The 25062-nt window shown below is 49.1% G+C and overlaps 1 protein-coding gene across 4 annotated transcripts in view; it reads right to left on the reverse strand.

Moving 5' to 3' along the window:
- SEMA6C (semaphorin 6C) overlaps window positions 1–25062 on the reverse strand; it is a 152987-nt gene that overhangs the window by 4974 nt on the left and 122951 nt on the right. For 3 of the 4 annotated variants that reach the window (XM_080984550.1, XM_080984549.1, XM_080984551.1), the window contains exons 16-18: window positions 22344–22399; window positions 21542–21592; window positions 16498–16653 (exon numbers count right to left, since the gene is read on the reverse strand). In XM_080984550.1, coding sequence (XP_080840676.1) covers window positions 16498–16653; window positions 21542–21592; window positions 22344–22399 — 263 coding nt within the window. The remainder of the gene's footprint in view (window positions 1–16497; window positions 16654–21541; window positions 21593–22343; window positions 22400–25062) is intronic. The other variant, XM_080984552.1, reaches the window with a different exon arrangement.

Consider the following 25062-nt stretch of genomic DNA (forward strand, 5'->3'; position numbering starts at 1 on the left):
GTTTGCAAGAAGTTTTGTGAGGAGTATTATTGGAATTATAACAAAAATGGATAAAGGGGAGGATGATTCGTTAAGATGGAGATTTAAAGGTAATATAAAATTGAGAAATGCAGAAGAAGTAATTACAGTGGTGGATTTTCAGAGGTTAGGGTTGGAAGTCTAAAAAGATTGTATAAGTGAGTTACATTTTATAATTTATATGTTAAAATCAATAAAAATTATATTTAAAAAAAAAAGGAAAGAGCCGGTACGATTCACAATGCAACCCTCTAAGGTCTACTCGGAAGTCAGTTCTGCAGAGCTGCATAGGGCTGACCCCTAGGAAGCGGGGGGCTGGAGCAGGTTGGAGGGATTTCAGTCTATTTCCGGTTTGTGCCGATGTTGCATTGGCCACCCACCCCCAATCTGTGGCCTGATTCCCCCCAGCAACCAGCCTAATCAATAGCTAGAGAAGTTGGGAGTTATAGTTTGGCAGCACTTGGAGGGCGCCAGGCTCCCAAAGGCTGTGTTAATTGAGATCGCCTTCCTTTCCTGCAGAAGGTCCTGGGTTCGGGTCCCGAGATCTCCCGGTGGGTCTGGGGACAGACTGTCTGCTTGAAACCCCGGACAGCTGCTGCCGGTCTGTGTAGACAATATTAGGCGGAATAGCAGCTCTGACTCAGTGCTCCCAGGCTTTGCGTATGCTCAAAGGTTCACAGAGGCCTTGGCCCTGGAAGCACAGCCGCAAAACCTTAGAGCAGATTAAAAATGCCTTATGCCTTTTTAAACATTCTTATTTTAAGATACCCTTTAACGAGCCCTTTTAATGAGCTCAAACGGTACAATTAAAAGAAAATGGATCATTTAATATGGCTTTAAAGGGCGCTAATGTAAAATTTCCATTTATACCGCACTTTTAATGGACCAGAATAATATATATATTGCTATTTAATAATAATAATAAAAATCTTAATGCTATGGAAGATTGTGTCTCACTTACCCAGGGCACGGGAAAAGTTTAGAGTTTTAAAATACAACATTAATCTCAATTATTTTTAATCTGGCTGCTGCTTTTTTTACAGAAAAAGATCTTTAGTGTTGTGTCTCTACTGCAATTTTGCCAGGGCGGAAAAGGCAGAACATTATATGTTTTTTAGTAATGAAGTTCATTTATTTTACTGGATTCCTGCTCCCCCCCTCCCCTCGTGCGCTCGGTTAATTATCTTTGATGCTTTCACTTTGGGCTTTTAGAAGTCTGAACGCCCCAATTTAATTAATTTCAGTATTCGAACCCGATTCTGCCTTCCCCTGTGTAAATAACGATCATTGAGGGAAAAGACTTTTGAAAGGCAGAAAATATGCTCTCATTTAATATGGGAGGGGGTACCATCAGGGCATTGCTCACAAGCGGCCCTCCACACCTCTCTTCTCTGGCCCTCAGAACTCTTCAATCCTCCTTGAAGGCTTTCGCCTGCCTGGAAGGAGACCTTGAAATACAATCACCTCTCTCTTTCTATCTGCAAATATCGTGACCTTTCCATGGGCGGAGCCTACTATGCAACAGGGGGAGTGGCCTATTTGGCCCCACCCACTTTGGCCCTTGACCCCGCCCACCAGATTCGGGGCATGTGTGTGTGTGATGGAGGAAAGAGCACAAAAGCTCAGGAGAGCGAGAGATGGGCATTCTGCACATGCTCAGAGGCTTTTCATGATTCGGCCTTCTATTTTCCTACAATTCCCTTTTAACTGTTCTGCTACTTTAATGGGTTTCATTGCGCTTTTCTAAAATAGCAGACGCTTACTTCCGTGTTTCGATGCAATGGTTTGATCGTGTGTTTTAAATGCGTGTGCTTATATTTTTTTGGCAGGTGATTTTCCGCTTGCAAATGGCTGGGGAGTCACCTTGACAATTAAACAGTAATATAATATATGATTATTAATGATGATGGTGATACTACTACTACTAATAAATTACATTTATATACTGTTCAATTATTAGGGTGACTTCCAAGCAAATAATAATAATAATAATAATAATAATAATTAGATTGATATCTGGCACTGTCAGCAAGTTCAGAAACAATAGTTTGTCTCGAACTGAGCTTTACTCAGAGTAGAACCTATTGAAACCAATGCATGAAAGGGAGCAATGTCAATTCACGTCAAGGGCTCTACTCTTAAGCAAGCCTAGCAATGGATCTAACACTCTGGTCCAGTGGGAGCCTAGAACATTAATGGAGTGTTAGGAGAAAATTGGTTTTTTTTAAAAAATATATATGGTTTTTTTTTGAGCGGGATAAGTTAGGGTGTGTGTCTGTGTGTGTGTGTGTGTGTGTGTGTGTGTGTGTGTGTAAAGAATCCACATGCTTTAAATTAATTCAGAACCAGAGGCAAAGACTCAGCCAAATGGCTCTGGGATGCGTTTGTTCCTCACAGACCTGCATGATCAGGAAAAGCCATCAAGGAGCTGACCGTTTCGTTGTTAAAAATGTGGAAAAAGAATAAGACTGGGGTTTTTTTTTGGGGGGGAAGAAGGCAAATGGGGGTAAAGGAATAAAAGAAAAAACAGATGGCAGGAGGGGGGAAGGGACAAAGGAAGGCCTAAAAAGCAAAAATCTGTATGTTAAAAAAAGGAAAATACTAGGGGAAGATGAGAAGGGAAATGATGGCTGCTGCCTTTTCCTCCTTGAGTCAGTTCCACCCTGAATTGCGGCCGACAAGTTTCTCTCCTTCCCACTTTTGGAAGAGAGGAGAAACGGGCGCCTTCAAACTGGCTCAAACTCTGCAGACACCAAACTGTGTAAGCACCCAGGTTTCACAGAGTTCTGCGTCACATGCGACGAAGAGCTCTGTGTTACCCAGAAGATTGCATTCAGCGACAGAGGTCTGCATGGTTTTGACCTCACCGCTTTTAGAGGGGTGGGATCCAGCTGCCGAAGGGGTTGCTGCTTCTGACAAGCCACCTGCGCAAGCCTCGGCTGTGACCCTCGAAGGCGGATGTGAACCGAACGCACATTTCTTCCGTTTAGCCTCCCTGCCCCTTCTCCTCCCCTCTCCTCTCTAACACCTCGTATGTGGGTCAATTTCACCTGCTCAGGCCTGGCCATGACCTGCCGAAATTGGGGGTCCCGTTTCGGAATGGAGGCTCCTAGGGGCCAGAGACCTACCTGCCTTGGCAAACAACCTTCCTTTAACTACGGATATTTATGCTGCTAAAGGGGAAGGGTCTTCAAAGAGGGAAGGTATTCGGGACACCCAGTGAGGAGGTGGAGAAACCACGAAGCTTCGGGGCCCAATAATAGTCAAAAGTGATCAGCTTAGGGGGCGGGAATGGGGCCCCCTCTTCTTCCCTCCCCTCCCAACCCTGTGCTCCTTTTTCAGAAATCTTGATGGTGACCAGGAAGACACACACAAAAAGAATTAAGCCCGCTATTCACTTGAACCAGACTTATCGGGAGAGGGCTGGCTGCAAAATTGAGCCCATCCACGTGGCACCTGGTCTCCTCTGCTCCTCGCGTGAGCAGAAAAGTTGGGTTTGTTTTTTTTATGATCCAAAGGCCACGGAAAACTCTGGACCATGGCATTTCCAGACACAAAGGCACGTCCGGTGGGTGCCAAATGCGGGGCCCACCTCCCTCCCTCCCTCTCTCCCTCCCTCCCGGCAAAACACATTTTTCGTACGATGCACAACCCGGGATGGGAAGAACAGGGTGAAATATTTTGCGGAATGGGCCAGCCTCTCCTCTCGAGGGTCCGATAAACCATGCGGTTAGTAATCGGGAAAATCTCTTTCAGGAGAAGCGCAGTCTCTTAGCCCCCGCTTTCCCCCTCCCCCCCAGGTTACCCGGAGCAATCGTGCACAAGTGTGTTAACACGAGGGTCGTGAGACACGTGCGGAAAAGGGCACCCGTTCCACGGGGAAGCTGCCAGGCTGTTAGAGGAGGGTGCAAGGCGCTGAGAGAAAACACGGAGCCACGTCAGACCGGCTGCCACGCATAACCAGACCACGCGCCTCAGGGGCTCACGTTCAACAGCCAGTGGCATCACACGATGGTGTTACGGAGAGTCCGTGCTATCCAAACAGATCCCGCCTCTTCTGCTCATCTCAGCAAATTTCTCTTTCTGGGCCTCCATCTGGGGATGGCCGAATTCGAACCCGGTGCCTTTGGCCCCTATCGCCTTTCTGGCACCAGTCGGATAAACACTACTCAGATAGATGCTTCTAGGAAGCATAAAGTCACGCCTGTTAATTGCAAGGGAGCTACCCTTGCACAATGAAGCGCTTCATCCTCTAAACCAGCCTTTCTCAACCAGTGGGACCCCAGATGTTGTTGGACTACAACTCCCATCACCCCTAGCTAGCAAGGCCAGAGCTCAGGGATGATGGGAGCTATAGTCCAACAACATCTGGGGACCCACCGGTTGAGAACCGCTGCCTAAACTCTCTTTAAAAACCTCTCCCTCCTTCAATGCTGGAACCTAGAGGGTTATCTGAAAAGGCATTTCAGACTCAGGAGCGGCTTGGTGATGGAATGCCTAGTAGGATGGAATAAACCTGCGGAACTCCAGGCCACAAGATCCGGTGGTGGCTGAGGGCTTAGAGGGCTGGGGAAAGGATGAAGAGAGGTCGTAAGAACCTAAGAAAACTGTGCTGAATCAGGCCACTGGCCCATTTAGTCCAGCCAAAATGATGCCGCAATGGGAAGCGAGGGCGACTCTCCCCATTTACGACCCCCAGCAACTGGTATTCAGTGGAGGCTGATAGGCCGTCCATGAGCTCATGTAATTTAAAGCCCTCCAAGTTGGTGGCCTCCTGCAGCAGTGAGTTCCACAGTTTTATCCATGCTCTGCGCATGAAAAACTCCTTCCTGAGTCTCCCAAACTTCGGCCTCCTTGGATAACCCTGTGATGGGTGACGATAGGGAGAAAAGCGTCCCTCTGGCCCCTTCCTCAGTACTGCAAATAATTTGAGACGCTCCTTACAGCGTCCCCCGCTTCCTGGATTTATCTTTTGAGATCCTTTCCCCTCCTCTAAGTTCATTTGCAGCTTAATAGGCCCAAAGTACGTCAGCCGGCGCAGCAGAGATGATCTCGCCTTCGGATTTTTCCCGCGGACAGACAGACTCTCCCACTGTCTCTGCCCGGCAATTTCTATCTTCTGTGTTCTTCAGGGGTCAGCGGACAAAAGGATGTGCCCCCCCCATCGCATTATCCGTGCCTCAATTCCCGCCCCCCCTCCCAGTCCACAGAACAAAGTATGAGGTGCGCAGGTTGGGGGCCCGAATTTTGTTAGCTTTCGGGAGTTGCAAAAATCCCATCATTTTGTCGGAAAGAAAGAAAGGCAAACCATTTCCCACGGAGAAAACAATGAAGCGCATAAAAAAAGGGCTTCCATGGAAACTCAATTTCTTTCTTTGCTTTTTTATATTATTATTTTTTTTTGTAAAAAGGAAAAACACTGGGCGAGCGGAGGAGAGAGGGACAGAAATAAGCAAGGCGGCTTTAAAACCCAATGAATGTCAAGGGCTATATAGCTAGCTAGCACTCAGCTTTTTCAAAAGAGGGCATTTTTAAAAAAAACGACAAGAAAAGGTGCCGGTGCTTTAAAGGAGTAGATTAACCAACTATTTGTCGAGTTGATTAATCTGTCAGGACCCATTTGCAAGCATGTGGGCAGGAGAGTTTGAAGGACAAAGCTGTTGGTTTTTTCAGAGGCGGCTTGGGCTTTGTTAACAGGGGAAAAGAGGAAGGAACAATATGTCCAGCCAGGCAGCCCTTTTTCTGCTAACAGCTGCCATTGAGCTCATCGCGGGCTGCACAAAAAGATCTGAATCGAGCCTTGCTTACCGTCCTGCTTCTCCAGCAGAGGCGAGGTTTGATGCCTGGGGGGGGGGGGGCCTCCAAAAAAACAGGGCATGGAAACTGCTGTTGTTACACCTGCTATACTGCTCCTGGATCTGGAGGCTCCATTTAAGTTCTCAAGCCTCTGATCAGCCAATCTGCCCTTTCCTAGCTGTTATAAAAAGGTAAAGGGACCCCTGACCATTAGGTCCAGTCGTGACCGACTCTGGGGTTGCGGCGCTCATCTCGCTTTATTGGCCGAGGGAGCCGGCGTACAGCTTCCGGGTCATGTGGCCAGCATGATTAAGCCGCTTCTGGCAAACCAGAGCAGTGCACGGAAACGCTGTTTACCTTCCCGCTGGAGCGGTACCTATTTATCTACTTGCACTTTGACGTGCTTTCGAACTGCTAGGTTGGCAGGAGCAGGGACCAAGCAACGGGAGCTCACCCCGTGGTGGGGATTCGAACTGCCGACCTTCTGATCAGCAAGCCCTAGGCTCTGTGGTTTAATCCACAGCACCACCCGCGTCCCTAGCTGTTATATCGCTTCAGAAAACCTGAGCGATGCCCCTTGTCTAACTCGCTTCAAACCCCCTCCTTGAAACCTCGTCTTTTCTGCAACCCTTTCGGCAGAATCCCCTGGTCTCTGCATCCTCCTTTAAAACCAATACAGCGGTATCTTGGTTCTCAAACTTAATCCGTTCCGGAAGTCCATTCCAAAACCAAAGCGTTCCAAAACCAAGGCGTGCTTTCCCATAGAAAGTAATGCAAAATGGATTAATCCGTTCCAGACTTTTAAAAACAACCCCTGAAACAGTAATTTAACATGAATTTTACTATCTAACGAGACCACTGATCCGTAAAATGAAAGCAATGAACAATGTACTGCGATCCCTCAATCAATCAATCAGTAGCTGAACTGGGTTGCACACAGTGGCAAAACCAAAACAAAAAAGAGCTACAAAAATACAAAATAAATAGCAAAAACAGACATACCTCAACCTAACACTCAAATCGGAAGACAGACCCAAAAAAGAAAATAACAGAACACCTCTAGTCATCACATACAGCTCCCAAGTTAAAACAGTACAACGCATCATCAGAGATCTACAACCTCTCCTGGACAATGACAGTTCTCTTTCTCAAGCTCTGGGAGGAAGACCTTTCATTGCCTACAGACAGCCACCCAATCTTAAACAACTCCTAACCCACAATAATACTACAACCAGACTTAACACGGACACTGGCACCAGAGCCTGCAATAAACCCAGATGCCAACTTTGCTGCCACATACACCCGGACAACACCATTACTGGCCCCAACAACATCACACATACCATCTCGGGACTATTCAATTGCTCATCATCTAACATTGTGTATGGCATCAAATGCCAACAGTGTCCTTCAGCTCTCTATATTGGACAAACAGGCCAAACCTTACGCCAAAGAATAAATGGACATAAATCTGACATCAAGAATCACAAAACAGAGAAACCAGTAGGAGAACACTTCAATCTCCCAGGACATTCTATACAAGATCTCAAAGTAGCTGTTTTACTACAAAGGAATTTCAGAAATAGACTGGAAAGAGAAGCTGCTGAATTGCAACTCATTACCAAACTTAAAACCATGGAGAGACCTGGTTTGAACAAAGACATTGGATTCTTATCCCATTATACATGACTAAGCCATTTCTCACCTTCTCACCCCTTGCCTTTTCCTGTAAGACCTATTACAGTCGTTAAGAGTCGTCAGCAGGCTCATCTCAGCTATCTGCCAATCTCCCATTCCCACCACCCTTCTGAGTAATACCCCTCCCCACCTTCTCACTATATAGAAGGATCTGGCAACTTCTGTTTCAGTGTATCTGAAGAAGTGTGCTTGCACACGAAAGCTCATACCAAGAACTAACTTAGTTGGTCTTAAAGGTGCTACTGGAAGGATTTTTTTTATTTTGACTATGGCAGACCAACACGGCTACCTATCTGTAACTAGACCTATTACAGTCGTTAAGAGTCGTCAGCAGGCTCATCTCAGCTATCTGCCAATCTCCCATTCCCACCACCCTTCTGAGTAATACCCCTCCCCACCTTCTCACTATATAGAAGGATCTGGCAACTTCTGTTTCAGTGTATCTGAAGAAGTGTGCTTGCACACGAAAGCTCATACCAAGAACTAACTTAGTTGGTCTTAAAGGTGCTACTGGAAGGATTTTTTTTTATTTTGACTCAAATCGGAAGCGTAAGACTCAAAAGTTTGCAAACTGGAACACTTACTTCTGGGTTTGTCGCATTTGGGTTTAAGTTTTTTGAGTACCAAGGTGTTTGAGAACCAAGGGACCACTGTATAGCAGAATACAGAATATCCTGGACTTAACCCTGTCTCCCTTCCCTTTGCTCTGGCACCACCGTATGATATACAGTTGTACCTTGGAAGTCGAACGGAAACCGTTCCCGAAGTCCGTTCGACTTATGAAACGTTCGACTTCTGAAGCGTGGCTTCTGATTGGCTGCAGGAAGCTCCTTCAGCCAATCGGAAGCCCCGTTGGACGTTCGGCTTCCGATAGAACGTTCGAAAACCGGAACACTCACTTCTGGTTTTCGATCGTTCGGGAACCGAAACATACGAGTTCTGGGGCGTTCGAGAACCGAGGTACGACTGCACAACTGTAAGCCCTTTGGGGCAGGGAGCTACACGGTTCCCCACTGTAACGCCACCATGTGCAGAGACCGTGCTACGTAAGCAAGTAAAAATATATATTTTTCTAGCTTTAGGTATATATATTTCACAGCGTATCATCCTCTCCCCTAAAGCTGGATGGGGGTGGGGTTTAAGCCCTACTGAAACCTTGCAACAGGAACATAACATTGCTAACTATTATTTCTTGACTACTTCCACCCATTGCATCAATAAACAGGACTAGCCGCTTTGGATTCTGCAAACAAAATCCAGCTATTGGGCTGGTGGTTGAGGAATAATATCTAACCACCTCCCTCCTGGGAAAATCTGATTTCTCTCCCCCCCCCTCCACTTCAGCTCACCACTTCCTGTATAAAAATTGAATTTTTTACTCCTCGTTTTCCTGGGACACCCCCCCCCAAAAAAAATCCCTCAGACATTTGGAGGAATTTAGCAAGCAAGGCCCAGAATCTATTCAGACGCTGCAAGGTCCACAAGCATTTTTACAGGCAAGGGGGGTGGAATCTGTGGCCCTCCAGATGTGGCTGGAATCTCAACACCAGTCCTGACCATTGGTCATGCTGGCTGCTATGAGCTGGACTCCAGCAGCAACATCTGGAATGCCACAGATGTTCCCAACTCTGCTCATTCATAAAACCTTGGGTGAATTTATTTTGTTGACTATTATGCCTGTCACTAATAAAAAAAAATAATCCAAACCACTCCCCCCTTCTAAGGACCTAATTAGAGTCTGGTTTCTGGATGAGGCCAGATCAATCGAGTTCAGTATCCTATTCTCACATTGGCCAATCAGACGTCTCTTTCGGGAAACTCAACATTTTGTTCGTCTTTTGGGGGCGAAGGGGAGAATGTCATCGCAAAATTCGGAGAGGTCTGAATTTCCAAGGGCAGCTGCCGTTTGGTTATTGAATTCTTTTGGGGAAAGCGACTTACTTTTAAAGACAGAATTAACTGAATTCTTTCCCCATCACTAAGCACTGCCTTGTTTTATCACAGGAACAGCCTGGTGCTCTTTGGAATGCTAAAATTATTTCGGAGGTGCTTTTGAACGCAGCCCTCGCTTTCGGAAAGAAGATTGACAAGCCAGCGGTTCCTTCGATAAATACTCTCTTTCGGAGACCCCTTTTCTTTCTCCTTAACCCCCTTCATGGAAAACAGGAAGTCTCAAGTCTGGCTTATTTTTCCTGCCTTTTCAAAACTTCACAATAAAAGTCTCCCTGGCTGCAAGCCCAGATAGCAGCAGCCAACCGTCTTATTTTACTGCCTCCAACTCATAACGCGTTTCTCGAGCTGTAATTTAAACCAGAGAGGCTTTTGCCTGGCTAAGCTCTACTCAGAGCAGACGAGTTGAAATTAATAATAATAATAATAATAATAATAATAATAATAAATTTAATTTATACCCCGCCCTCCCCGCCAAAGCCAGGCTCAGGGCTGCTAACAACAGTAAAATTACAGTAGAAACATAAGGGGGGGGGGGAACGACGACGACCAATTTAAAATATAGGTTAAAATGCAATTTAAAATGCAGCCGCATTAAAACCATAAGGGGAGGGAAACATAAGGGTCAGACTGAGTCTGAACTGAAGGCCAGGCGGAACAGCTCTGTCTTGCAGGCCCTGCAGAAAGATGTCAAGTCCCGCAGGGCCCTAGTCTCTTGGGACAGAGCGTTCCACCAAGTCGGGGCCAGTACTGAAAAGGCCCTGGCCCTAGTTGAGACCAATCTAACCATTTTGTGACCTGGGACCTCCAAAATGTTGTCATTTGTGGACCTTAAGGTCCTCCGCGGGGCAGACCAGGAGAGGCGGTCCTGTAGGTACGAGGGTCCTAGGTCGCATAGGGTTTTAAAGGTCAAAACCAGCACCTTAAACCTGACCCTGTATTCCACCGGGAGCCAGTGCAGTTGGTATAGCACCGGGTGAATGTGATCCTGTGGCAAGGACCCTGTAAGGAGCCTCACCGCGGCATTCTGCACCCGCTGGAGTTTCTGGGTCAGCTTCAAGGGCAGCCCCGCGTAGAGCGAGTTACAATAATCAAGCCTGGAGGTGACCGTCGCGTGGATCACTGTGGCCAGATCAGGGCGAGAGAGGTAAAGGACCAACTGCTTAATACAGGGGAGATGGAAAAAGGACCTTTGTTTGCCATGCCTGCTAATTTCAATGGGGCTACCCTGAGTAGGGCCCTTGCGGGACGCAACCCTCCTAAATTCTCTTTGAAAAAATCCCTCCCTTAGAGGATACTAGAACTTGCGGATCGTCTTGGAGGAACTGTTTTGCAGTATATTTAGGAGTAGCAAAAAAGGGAAAGGCTTTACTGTGGAATGTGTAGTAAGATGGAACAAACCTGTGGAACTTCTGGCTACAAGATCCGGCAGTGGCCAGGGGCTTAAAGGGCTGGAAAGAGGATGAAGAGAGTTCATAACCTAAGAAGAGCCAGTCACCCATCTAGTAGTTCAGCATCTTCCTCCTCCATGATTTATCTAATCCTCTTTCAAAGCCCTCTGAATTGGTGGCCATTACCGTCTCCTGTGGCAGGGAGTTCCACAGGGTAACTTTGTGCTGCATCTATGGAAACAGAAACTAGAGAGGTGGCAGGATACATTTAGCATTTTAATTGTACGGGTCGCAGAAAACCGCTTTCATCAGCACAGGATTTCATTGTTAGGGAGTTGTTTTGGTTTTTTTAAGTGGCATGCTGTCAAATAATTAAAGTAAGGCCGAACGAGAAGAGCATCTGAAAACGGCACACACAAACACCGTCCCGTTCACCCGTCCCAATGAGATCAGCTGATCTGGCGGCCTCGGCAAAGGCAGGCTGAATGGAAGGTTTAACGCCGAACAGCTGATCTCCAGAAATAAAAAAAAGGGAGAGCGTCCTTTTTAAAAATAAAATAAAAGACACGTTTGCCCCTTGGCAAGAAGATTGCAAGCTAATTAGCAGCGGGCCTCTGCCAAGCCTGTCTTCCTCTCCCCGCCCCAGTCAGGGCTGTGCAACGGTTTGATGTTTCGTTCCTTGAAAGCTGTTCTGTGGGTAGCTGTGCTTTTCTTTGCTCTGAATAGGAGGAAGGCCTCGGTTTGTTCAGAGGTTTCCCCCCTCTAACTGCATGCTCGTTTCCTCGAGTATCGTGGGGGCCTGCATGTTTGGGTCTGCAATAAATTGAGCAGAACCCAGAGCTAAGTGTGGGGAACCTCAGGGCGGCTGCCTGGCCCTTGGAACTACATCCAGCCCCTTCGCCTTCTCCCTCTCAACCACACCCTATTTGCACCCCAAATATCATTTGCCTTTCTGGGACACGTCCCGGGACGCCAAGCAACGCCTCTGGCCTGCCTGGGTGGAAGGCAGAGAGTGGGCAAGAGCTAGCCTGCAAAACACTACTAAACCTTAGGTAAAGGTAAAGGGACCCCTGACCATTAGGTCCAGTCGTGGCCGACTCTGGGGTTGCGGTGCTCATCTTGCTTTATTGGCCGAGGGAGCCGGCGTACAGCTTCCGGGTCATGTGGCCAGCATGACTAAGCCGCTTCTGGTGAACCAGAGCAGCGAACGGAAACGCCGTTTACCTTCCCGCTGGAGCGGTACCTATTTATCTACTTGCACTTTGATGCACTTTCGAACTGCTAGGTTGGCAGGAGCAGGGACTGAGCAACGGGAGCTCACCCCATTGCGGGGATTCGAACCACCGACCTTCTGATTGGCAAGTGCTAGGCTCTGTGGTTTAACCCACAGCGCCACCTGCGTCCCTACTACTAAACCTTAGGTTACGTAAATACAATCCTGGTAAGAACACATACAACGTAGAAGGCCGTTTTTGACTATGTAACTTCTATTTCAAACACAATTCAACCTATAATATCTCACAAAGTGTAATTCCATAGACCAACACATCATGCAAACAGAACATGGTCTGTAAACCATTGGACTTTAATTTCTCTTGACATGTTCTGCTTGCATAATGTGTTGTTCTATGGAATTATACTTTGTGAGATATTTAATAATAATAATAATAATAATAATAATAATAATAATAATAATTTATTTATACCCCACCCATCTGGCTGGGCTTCCCCAGCCACTCTGGGTGGCTTCCAACAAAATATTAAAATACCGTAATACATTAAACATTAAAAGCTTCCCTAAACAGGGCTGCCTTCAGATGTCTTCTAAAAGTCTGGTGGTTGTTGTTCTCTTTGACATCTGGTGGGAGGGCGTTCCACAGGCGGGAAGGCCCTCTGTTGAATTTTGTTTGAAATAGAAGTTACATAGTCAAAAACAGCCTGTTACCTTTTGTGTTGTTACCAGGAGCTAGCCTGCAGCAGGAAAGTAACCTCTCCATTAACTGGACCACTCCCTTTTGCCTCTGGATCTGTCCCCCATCAGAATGCGGCCCACAGGAGGTTTCAAAGAAGGGAAAGTGGCTCTCGGAGCACTGTTGGCAGTCAAGAAGTTTTGACAAGCCAGAATTAGCTTTTGCTTCCAAGGGTCTGGAAACCATGCCGGATGAGGAATGGTTGAAGGAGCTGGGTTTGTTTAGCTTGGAAAAGTGGAGACTGAGAGGAGATACAACAGCCATCTTCAAATATCTCAATGGCCATCATCTTGTTTTCTCCTGCTCCAAAGGATAGGGCTTGCAAGAAAGGAGGAGAGGGCCTTCTCAGTGGTGGCACCTGCCCTGTGGAACGCCCTCCCACCAGATGTCAAGGAGATAAACAACTATCTGACGTTTAGAAGACATCTGAAGGCTTGCAGATTGTTTTACGAATGCCACAAAACCCCTGGAACCTGTTCAGTCAGATGAGTGTTTGGCTCTCACCCCTCCAAACTGAGGATTTTCCTGCAGCCAGAGAAACGCTGCCCTATTTTCACAAGACCCAGACATGTGGGCAGGTGCGAGGGTGAGAGAAGCTAAAACTGGCTGACCCAGTTTGGCCTTCCCAAAATAAGGGGGCTAAGCTGGAATAAGCCGGTGGGATCTCTCTCGTTATATATACATATAAAGGAAGATGAGCTATGTCCCAAATTCCTTAAAGGCTGTGTGTCCCGTCCCCCATTCTGCTTTATTTAGGATTACTGGAATGTATACTGACTCAGGCACTTAGGCCTGTCTAGATCAATATAGCCCACACTGACTGGCAGGAGCTCTCTGGGTTTTCAGACATTCTCAGCCAATCCAGAGAGGATGGCAATTGAACCCTTGTTCTGCCGCTGAACTAGGTCCCTTTCCTCCTTGCAGAGATACAGAGAGACCATATTTCTGCTAGAGGCGAAGCCTGCAGATTCACAACAGATCAATCCATTTTATTTAATCCTTTTTTAAAAGCCCTTTAAAGTGGTGGTCAAGTGGGAGGGAGTTCTGCCGTTTAACTACGCACCATGTGAATAAATCCTTTCTTTTATCGGTCCCGAGTCTTCCAAAGTTCAGCTTCATTGAGTTCCAGTGCTTGGAGGGAGCAGAAGAAATTCCCCCTCGCCACTCACTCTGTGCCACGCATAACTTTATAATTTTATAAAATGCAGATTATCACGTGAGCTTCCTTCCTTTGCTGCACGTCTGCCTTAACTACTGATAACTGCAACCCTCATCCTAGTCTCTGCTAGACCAACCCTCTGCGATTCTTTTCTGGTTCAAAAATGAAGAGACATACAGACCCATATAATCGTAGCAACGGCTCCCCCTTCCCTGCTGTGCGAGAAGGGAACCTCTGAGCATGTACAGAGAGGGACCTGGACTCAGAAGAGAAAACAATTCCAAAATCAGATTCTGCCTTGGGTTTGGCAGGAGAGAATGCTCACAAAACGCTTTCCCAGGAGACCTGCTTCTCCCTAAATTGAAAAACAAAATCCAGCTTATTTTTGGCGGCTGTTCTCTCCCCTCGCACACCTTTATCTTCCCTGCCAGCTTAATTCTCTCACTTCTACGCAGCTGTCTGGGGGCATTTTGTTTGTAATTTGAGGGCTATTTTCTCCCCCCTGCCAAAAACCCATCTCCTCACATTTTGCTTCGGAGTGGGGGCGGAAATATATATATATATATGCCTTGTTGTGTTCAGGAGAGAGCGTGTTTGCAATACGCATTACGCCTAATTCTCCCAAAATGGATCAGCTCTTAAGAGCTATTTCCGCTGGGGGCCGTTTCTCTGTTCTTTCTCTCCCGCTTCATCAGGGTTATTTTCCCCCACCCTGACGCACAGAAAGCTTGCGGTTCTCTTCCTCTCCATCCCATCAAGTCCTCCTCAAAATCTGCCTGCCAGCGAGGCGATAGTGCCCACCACACAGCACCCCTGCGAGGCAGGACACACCAATCTCAATAATTTAATGTATTTTTAATCTTTTGTTGGAAGCCGCCCAGAGTGGCTGGGGAAACCCAGCCAGATGGGCAGGGTATAAATTATTATTATTATTATTATTATTATTATTATTATTATTATTATTTGCAGATGGGAAGACTGCAGACAAAACTCATTCAAAGCCTCCGCATGCCAGCTGAATGTCACAACTGAGCTGAGCCTAGAGGCTTGAGAAGGAATTCGCTAAAGCGAGATGAGCGCCACAACCCCAGAGTCGGTCACGACTAGACCTAATGGTCAGGGGTCCCTTTACCTTTTTACCTTCACCCCGGTATGGCTCCCCTTCATCACATACACAGCCCAACAAGACAACGACAAGAATCCACCAACAGCATATGAATCAATACGGCTAACCTGACTCAAAAACACCCACCCCACTCACACACGAAAACCAAGTTCAACACAAGCAACCACACCCGAGGCCAGCCCCAATTTCTCTCACCGCCAAAGGAACACAAGCGAATAGCAAAGAGAACCTGCGCAAACGACGGCAACACAAAAACCCACACATACATTAAGCAAAATAGAAATATCGCCTCCCGACCCCACCCCCACAAACCATGGCCCCCTCGACCTCTTATCCTCTTTTTTCTTCCTAAAGATAAGAGGACCCCTGACCGTTAGGTCCAGTGGCGGACGACTCTGGGGTTGCGGCGCTCATCTCGCTTTACTGGCCGAGGGAGCTGGCGTATAGCTTGCAGGTCATGTGGCCAGCAGGACTAAGCCGCTTCTGGCGAACCAGAGCAGCGCACGGAAACGCCGCTTACCTTCCCGCTGGAGTGGTACCTATTGATCTACTTGCACTTTGACGTGCTTTCGAACTGCTAGGTTGGCAGGAGCAGGGACTGAGCAACCCCGTGGCGGGGATTCAAACCGCCGACCTTCTGATCGGCAAGTCCTAGGCTCTGTGGTTTAACCCACAGCGCCACCCACATCCCTTTTTTCATCCTAATGTCTCAACAAATGAAACTGACCTATGGAAAATGTAACTGGAAAAAAGAGATGTTGCGTGCATACCTTTGTAAACCAAGAAAAATTTAAAATATTATGGAAAAAATAGTAATACAGTGGTACCTCGGGTTAAGTACTTAATTCGTTATGGAGGTCCGTTCTTAACCTGAAACTGTTCTTAACCTGAAGCACCACTTTAGCTAATGGGGCCTCCTGCTGCTGCCGCACCGCTGGAACACGATTTCTGTTCTCATCCTGAAGCAAAGTTCTTAACCTGAAGCACTATTTCTGGGTTAGCGGAGTCTGTAACCTGAAACGTATGTAACCCGAGTTACCACTGTAGAGAGACAAACTTTCGCTTCCCGTGATCGCAATTGCACCTCCCACCCGGGATCTTAAATAAGACTCGCCAGCTTCGCCCTCTGCTCAGAGAGAGGCGACCGCGCTTGGCTTGCACACCCGCTGCTCCCCGACGTGCAAGACGCGGTGGCACAACCGTTTCACATGCGTCTGCATTCCAGCGCGCCTCCAGGCCCTCCCCGCGCAAGTTAGTGGTTCTTGCACAGCTTGCTGTTATCACGGGGGTGCCATACTGCAGGGACGGGTCGTGGGGACACGGCGCATGTGTCTGTTTGTGCGCATGCGGGCAGAGAGGGGCGGGGTCAGGTGAGCGGCCCCTTCTTACCCTGCTTGCTCACAGCCACGTGGAGGGTGGAGTGTGGCCCTCCTGCGCCCGGGGCCAGGCGGGCGTCGGGAGCCAAGCTAGCGGGAGGAGACCCGGTGGGCGCTCCTGGGAAGGGAGAGGAGAGAGCGGTGGCGGCGGCGGAGGTCTGCGTCTTTCCTGCGTTGCCGGTGATAAAGACAGTGTCAGGAGGAGGAAGCAATAAAATAATGACATTTTTTGGGGGGTGGCTAGTTAGGGGGTAATGGGAGGAGGGCCCCCCCGAAGAGCCATGGTGAAGGCTGCGGACCCAGGAAAGATCTTCGCAAACACCGTACAATCACATCTTATGCAGGGGATCAGTTCCGAGGTTTCCTCAAAAACACACACCGTATTTTTCCGTGTATAAGACACCCCCATGTATAAGACGACTCCTATTTTTTTTGAGCCCCAAATTAAGAAATAAATAAATACAACATTCCGTGTATAAGGCGACCGCCAATTTTAAACTTTAAATATATTTTTTTTGGGGGGGGGGAATATAGTCTTATACATGGGAAAATGCATATTCAAGCCACTCCTTTGGTTTGTGCCACCGCGCAAGGATTTCTAGACTTCCGTAGTTGGCATGCTGAGAGATCAAAAGCTGTTCTTTTTGCACAGAGTAACGCATAGGGATCAGGTGTGGAAAGAGCTTTTATCCCTTGCCTGCCAAGGCGTATGGGGAAACCGTTCTGAAAGGGTTGGTTGGTACCCAACTAAGTTCTACTCAAGAGTAAACCCACTGAAATGAATAGGCCAAAGTTAGTTGTATTCATTCCATGGAGTCTGCTCCGGCCGTGACTAATGTTGGGTACAATGCTGGTACCACTGAGAGGAGCCCCATTGAAATAAATCAACATTCATTCCAGTGGGTCTACTCTGAGTAGGGCACACCCCCTATGTTTAAGGCACTGTGATATGGCTTTAAATCAGCCTTTCTCAACCTGTGGGTCCCCAGATGTTGTTGAACTACAACTCCCATCACCCCTAGCTAGCAAGGCCAGAGCTCAGGGATGATGGGAGTTGTAGTCCAACAACATCTGGGGACCCACAGGTTGAGAACCGCTGCTTTAAATGGTCAGGCCCCCCCCCAGAGAATTCTGGGAGCTGCAGTTTGTTGAGGCTGCAGAGAGTTGTTCGGAGACCCCTATTTCCCCTCCCGGCGCTACAAATCCCAGAGGGGTTTAATGATTTCCCCAGGAAGAGGGATTGCGCTGGGAATTGTAGTGCCGGGAGAGGACATGGTGAGCAGTCCTTAACCAGCACCCTTAACCAACTACAGCTGCCAGAATTCTATAGGGGAAGCCATGATGGTCGAACGTGGAATTATTGCGCTTTAAACGCAGGGTGCGAATACGGCCTTAGTCAGATACCACCCATAAAATGTCCCCGTGTGTCTCTCTCCTTCCTCAAAATGTTATTTGTCCTGGGCTTTATGTAGGCTATTAAAAGAAGGTTAAAAAGCCCCCCCCCCCAAAAAAACTGATCGGCAGAGTTTGTGCAACTGTTTTGCAATCCGCAGAGCCTCTGTCTGCTTGCGTGTCAGCCACCCCCCCCAAAACGCTGAGCCAGCCAAGTTGCCTAATGAATCCCAGACACGTGTGTCCCCCCCCCCACGTCCCCCGCCGGCCCCACAGTCCTCGCAGGAAGTGGCGAGTGGAAGCGGCCAAGATTTGCAGCGAGACAGGGATAAGAAGCGGGGAGGAAGGGGGAGGCCTGTTGCTCCAGAAGACCACCCCCCCTAAAAAATCACCTTCAGCTGACCCCGGAGCCCTACTCAGAGCAGACCTAAGTCAACCGTATCTGTTGCATTTCAATGGGTCTACTCTAAGTAGGACTGAGATCTGAGATGAGCCCGGAAAAGGACCGGTCTCAGGTCAGGAGAAAGGGGAGGCTTCAGAGGGGCTGGGAAATATGTGTGCACCCCCAAATTTTGCCCTCCTCCCCCCGCAGGAGATGCTCACAGAACACAACAGCCTCCTGTTCCTCCTTCCTCCCGCTCCTTCCTCCCCCCACCCATTAAATCAAGAGATTTCTCCCCTGCTGGGTAATTAATGGAGTCGCTTCGGTTTTAATTTCCTTCCAGGCGTCGGATTGGCTCTGGAGCTCTCTTGCTTGGGGGAGCTGGACTCAGGGGGTGAGGTGGGGAGGGCAGGGAAACAGGGCCTCCTGCGGGGAGATGATTGCCTGCGCAGAGAGCTTCATCGCCAGAGCTGCTCGCCCCATCTAAGCTCTGGAGTGTGTGGTTGTCGGCATGCCAGCACGCCTGGGTTCCTCACACCCCGGACGCCTGGGTCCCGTATTCCCCAGGTGTCTGGGTTACTCACACCCTGGACGCCTGGGTCCCGTATTCCCCAGGTGTCTGGGTTCCTCACACCCCGGACGCCTGGGTCCCGTATTCCCCAGGTGTCTGAATTCCTCACACCCTGGACGCCTGGGTCCCGTATTCCCCAGGTGTCTGGGTTCCTCACACCCCGGACGCCTGGGTCCCGTATTCCCCAAGTGTCTGAATTCCTCACACCCCGGACCCCTGGGTCCCGTATTCCCCAGGTGTCTGCGTTCCTCACACCGCGGACTCATGGGTCCCATATTTCCCAGGTGTCTGGGTTTTTCACCCTGCTGGACACCTGGGTTCCGTATTCCCCAGGTGTCTGGGTTCCGTATTCCCCAGGTGTCTGGGTTCCTCACCCCCCCCAGATGCCTGGGTCCCGTATTCCCCAAGTGTCTGAATTCCTCACACCCCGGACCCCTGGGTCCCGTATTCCCCAGGTGTCTGAGTTCCTCACACCCCGGACACCTGGGTCCCGTATTCCCAAGGTGTCTGGGTTCCTCACCTCCCCCCAGACGCCTGGGTCCCGTATTCCTCAGGTGTCTGCGTTCCTCACACCCCGGGTCCCATATTTCCCAGGTGTCCGGGTTTTTCACCCTGCTGGACACCTGGCTCCCGTATTCCCAAGGTGTCTGGGTTCCTCACCCCCCCCAGATGCCTGGGTCCTGTATTCCCCAAGTGTCTGAGTTCCTCACACCCTGGACGCCTGGGTCCCATATTCCCCAAGTGTTTGGGTTCCTCACACCCCGGACGCCTGGGTCCCGTATTCCCCAGGTGTCTTGGTTCCTCACACCCCGGACGCCTGGGTTCTGTATTCCCCAGGTGTCTGAGTTCCTCACCTCCCCCCGGACGCCTGGGTCCTGTATTCCTCAGGTGTCTGCGTTCCTCACACCCCGGACTCCTGGGTCCCATATTTCCCAGGTGTCTGGGTTTTTCACCCTGCTGGACACCTGGGTCCCGTATTCCCCAGATGCCTGGGTTCCTCACCCCCCCCCCCCCCAGATGCCTGGGTCCTGTATTCCCCAGGTGTCTGGGTTCCTCACACCCCTGGACGCCTGGGTCCCGTATTCCCCAAGTGTTTGGGTTCCTCACCCCCCCCGGACGCCTGGGTCCCGTATTCCCCAAGTGTCTGAGTCATCTTTTACCCTTCCGGGAAAACCCTTCGCTTAGAGTAGAGGGAGCCTGTGGAAATCAAATTACTATTGGTCTCCCCTCAAGTCTGGGATTATTGAGAGGACCATGGTTGAAGTTGCAGAAATTGCTCCCTCATCAAATAAACAGAAGCCACGTTTCCACCATGCATCTCACTTTGAACGGTCATGGCTCCCCGCCCAAAGACTTATGGGAACTGTAGCATGTTTTAGGGTGCTGAGAGGTGGAAGAAGGACCCCCCTCCCCCGTATCCCCCCCCCCAGAACTACGATTCTCAGAGTGGCTTAATGACCAATCCCTCTTCATGGGGAACCCGGGGAACCGTAGCTCTGAGAGGGCAAACAGGGGTCTCAGCACCCTTATCAGACGACCCGTTCCCAGAATCCTTTGGGAGAAGCCATGACTGTTCAAAGTTGCATTATAGAGCTTTAAATGGCACAGCGTGAGCGTGGCCCGGAGTTGGTTCGATTTCAACCCTTCGGGCTCGACATAAAAACCGCAGCTGCGTTTGTTAAGGGAGGGTCAAATTCTGCCCCGGGAGAATGACACACACACATAAAAAAAAAGAGGAAAGGTTTCTTGGTTCGCACGGAGACCATCCCTCTCAAAAGCCATAAAGGGGAGAGTGGGTTTTATACACAGTCTCTGGAAATAACACAAAGAGAGCGGCAGGGGGTTGGTTAACCGTAACAAGACCTTTTGCCCCCCCTGCAGTAAATGATGGGAGTGGGATGTTGGTGGGATGGATGAGGAAATGGCGCTTGATGTGACAGAAAGTGAGTAGTGATTTGTCCCTTGTTAGTTTTGAAAACCAGTTTGTGGGAATTCCCGCATTCCCCAGACGACAGAAGCGGAGGGTATGGGGTTCCGCTCTTCCTCTTCCTCCTCCTGTTGCTTTTGAGGAAAGAGTTTGCCCCCGTTTAAGAGAATAAACCTTCAATGGACTTGGCCAGCAGCCATCTTGGGCCTAAGCAACAGGAGACTGGTAACCGTGGCAACGGGGAAAGGCCTTGAACGGAGGCGGCTTTGTCCCAAGGGGTCTTTTGAGACCCTCGCGATGGAGAAAATAGCAACATCCTGTCATCAGTTCACATACCAGTAGCCTTTTTGCTAAAAGAAACAACCACTGGAAGCTGACTGGATCCTCTCAAGATGGCGCCTCCGATTGGACGTCAACGTGGAGGATCCCAAGATCCAATGGCTTGGTCCTGCTTAGGGCAGACGCGTTGAAATTGACATAGACATGGCTAACGCAGAGGTCTATTAATTTCAACGCCTCCACTATCAACAGAGCTAACCCAACAAATCCAATGTTGAACCGCCATGATAGTCCCATCCAATATGGCGGCCTTCCCCCATTTGAAACTCAATGGCCAAGACAGGCTTTTGAGTGTTGACAAGGCTGACCTCTACGCCACCGCTAGAGCGTGGGGCAGCGGGTGATTGGGTTTTTGGGGGTGGAATAAGCGGTGGAAGGAGACTGGAGGGGTAGGAAGGACGATGAGCTTGGGGAAGGAGGGAGGGAGGGGAGACAGACGTACTGACCATATGCAGAGTCGCTGGTGCCATCGCGGCTCCCAGAGGCCGTTACGACATCTAAAAAGCGAAGGGGGAGACAAGAGACTGGGTTGGGGATAAAGGCAGAGGAACAGGGTGCTCCTAGGCAGCTAAGCATGGGGCAATCTGGAAAGGAAGAAGCCATTTGCTCGTGGATGGAGACATCAGCCCTGGCCCTCCTTGTCTCTCCATCTGGCCCTTTGAAGCCTCCTCAGACTACTCATGGCCCCTACTTCGCGCCCCGAGTGTCTTCTCCACCCTCGAACCCAAGACAGTGCCTCTCGCCAAGAAACGAGTCCGCTGTGCAACCACTTTTTCCTACGGTCCCGTCCGCCCCAGAATGTGACCCTCGGGACAGTTGCTTGGAAGCGGATGTGGCCCTCGGGAATTAGCTGGTGGAAAGGGCCAGAGAGGCATTTTAGTGGAGCATCAAAAACAAGCTGACTCGGTGGTCAATGTCTCGGAGTTCCATGAGGGACTCAATGGGGTCAGTGGAGAAATCTGGAGTGCGGCCAACTCAAGGCAAAAAAGGGAGAAAAACCCTCTTTAGGGGATGAGCCGTTATTTCCTACACAAAACAGCTTTTCAGACGCCCGCCAACGGAGCCGATGTTTCTGTGCGCCAGCAACAGGAAAAGGACACACGCCCAGCCATTTTCGTTCGGCTCAGTGACTTTTATAGCAGGTTCGGAACTCAGAGCAAGCGCCGGTCCTCCGTGCGAAAACAGCAATGTGGCTTCCTGGCCGGTCCGGCTGTGCAAAAGACCCCCTTACCCCCAGAAGACTCTCACCTTGGCAGTTCCCCACGTACTTGACGGAGCCTTCGACGTCTTGCTCAAAGCCGCCTCTGTGGATGGAGGTGGGGGAGCGAGAGAGACAAGGGTAGAAGAGAGAAATCTCATTAAAACGGAGCTTGCCGGCTTGATTAAATCCTCCGCTAATTAATCAATTGGCTGGCACTCAGGAAAAAAAAAAAACACGAGGTGGGAAATTAAAGAAAGCAGAACCCGACAAGTTACGAGCCCCCAAAGAGCCAGACAATTCACCCTCCTGTTCCCTTCCTTCGCCAGTCAGAGATGTTTGAGGAAACACGCTGGCATGGGATGGCTGTGGGTCAAGGAGAATATTTAGAAAATGGAGCATTGTGGGGGTCTGGGGGTTTGCGGAGAGGGAGGAGGGATGGGATTCGGGGTGAGGGGCGAAAAGAAGCTCTTCGCAAAATCAGCCAAGTCCTTCGGTGACCCTAAAGGCCCCTTTGGTTCATTGTTTCCAAGCAACAGAAAGTCAAGTTTGTAGTCCTCATGGTGAGGCAGAAAGGACGCTGGGGCAGATACAGTTGAGGATGCTCAAACTGACTGGGCAGGGGGGGTCTTGGGGTTTCTAGGAAGCACCATCAGATCCAAAAGTGGGGGTGGGGTGGCGTAGAAGAAGTGAGGAGGAATTGGGCTTTATCTGTTAAATAAATCTTTACGTAGCCTGCTCCCCCTGTGTGCATTCAAAATGGTTCGCAGCAGAGGGAACAGCAAACTTGCATGTACATCCAGCTACCGAGATAGGAAATCATTAAATGCAGGAGGGGGAAAAAGCAAAAGCATATACTGTATTAAAAAAAAAAACCCTCAAGAAAATGCATCTGTCAGCTGGAAGAGAATCTCTTCAGGAGGAGTTTGGTCCAATTGAGAGAAATAAGATGCTTTTACAGCCCTTATTTATTTAACAGAATGTGTAAGGCCACTGAATCGTAAAAACGTCTAAGCGGCTTGCGCAAAATATGAAATATACATTAAGGCGATAATAAAACATTCATTAAGATGATTGATAAGAGTCAGAAACAAGTTCACCCAAAAGCAAATTATAAATGTAACCAGTACTTGAAATGTACGTCGTAAAACGAAATTACGTATTAAAATGCGCGGTCCTGACATATCTAAATAGGTTCACCTCCTAGCAAATAGAAGGGGAAGAAATGGAGGCAGTGAGAGATTTTACTTTCTTGGGCTCCATGATCACTGCAGATGGTGACAGCAGTCACAAAATTAAAAGATGCCTGCTACTTGGGAGAAAAGCAATGACAAACCTGGACAGCATCTTAAAAAGCAGAGACATCACCTTGCCAACAAAGGTCCGTATAGTTAAAGCTCTGGTTTTCCCAGTAGTGATGGATGGAAGTGAGAGCTGGACCATCAAGAAGGCTGATCGCCGAAGAATGGATGCTTTTGAATTCTGGTGCTGGAGGAGACTCTGGAGAGTCCCATGGACTGCAAGAAGATCAAACCTCTCCATTCTGAAGGAAACCAGCCCTGAGTGCTCACTGGAAGGACAGATCCTGAAGCTGAGGCTCCAGTACTTTGGCCACCTCATGAGAAGAGAAGACTCCCTGGAAAAGACCCTGATGTTGGGAAAGATGGTGGGCACAAGGAGAAGGGGGTGACAGAGGACGAGATGGTTGGACAGTGTTGTCGAAGCTACCAGCATGAGTTTGACCAAACTGCGGGAGGCAGTGGAAGACAGGAGGGCCAGGCGTGCTCTGGTCCAGGGGGTCACGAAGAGTCGGACACGACTAAACGACTAAACAACAGCAACAACAAATCAGAAGTTTTTAGTAGGTGCTGAAAACAATGCAGTGAAGGCTGTTGTCAATGGGCAGGGAGTTCCAAAGTTTAGCAGATACCACACTGAAGAAGAAGAAAAGATCTCTAGAAGCAGGTGTGGGGAACTGTCGCCCCTCCCTATGTGGCTGAACTACAACTCCCATCATCATCCCTGACCGCTGGCCATGCTTGCTAAGGCTGATGGGAGATGTAGTTCAAAATATCTGGAGGGCAGAAGGTTGCAGGCAGTGTAAGAAAGAGGAAAGGGAGTCAGAAGTCAAAGAAAGAATGAGAAAACTGGGTGTTAGAAAAGGAAGGAGCGAAAGGAAAAGGGGTGTCAGAGGAATAGATATAACATATACCGTATTTTTCGCTCCATAGGGCACACTGGCCCATAGGGCGCACCTAGTTTTTTGGGGGGGACATAAAGAAAAAAAAATTATTTCCCCCCCAGGCGTGGGGCTGGGGCAGGGGAAGCCCGAGCTTCCCCAGCCCCCAGAACAGGCTGCTCTCCACAAGCCGTGGGAGGGCTCCCGTGGCTTGCGCAGAGCTACCCGAAGCCTGGGGCGCGACTGCTCAGTGCGCCCCAGGCTTCGGGATGCAGGCAGCTCTCTGCAAGCCATGGAAGCCTGACGGGAACTCCCACAGGCTTCCAAGGCTTGCGGATAGCTTCCTGAAGCCTGGAGAGCGAGGGGGGTTGGTGCGCACCGACCCCTCTCGCTCTCCAGGCTTCAGCGAAAGCCTGCATTTGCCCCATAGGACGCACACACATTTCCCCTTCATTTTTGGAGGGGAAAAAGTGCATCCTATAGGGCGAAAAATACGGTATGTTCAAAAATACAGTAAAGGTTCACTATCTATGCTAGCATCTGATTGATGTTGGAGAGAAATTGAGTTGAGAAATAAGATTAAGAGTACA

The sequence above is a fragment of the Podarcis pityusensis genome (assembly GCF_964106645.2).
Source record: "Podarcis pityusensis genome assembly, chromosome: 16".
Classification (NCBI taxonomy): Eukaryota; Metazoa; Chordata; class Lepidosauria; order Squamata; family Lacertidae; genus Podarcis; species Podarcis pityusensis.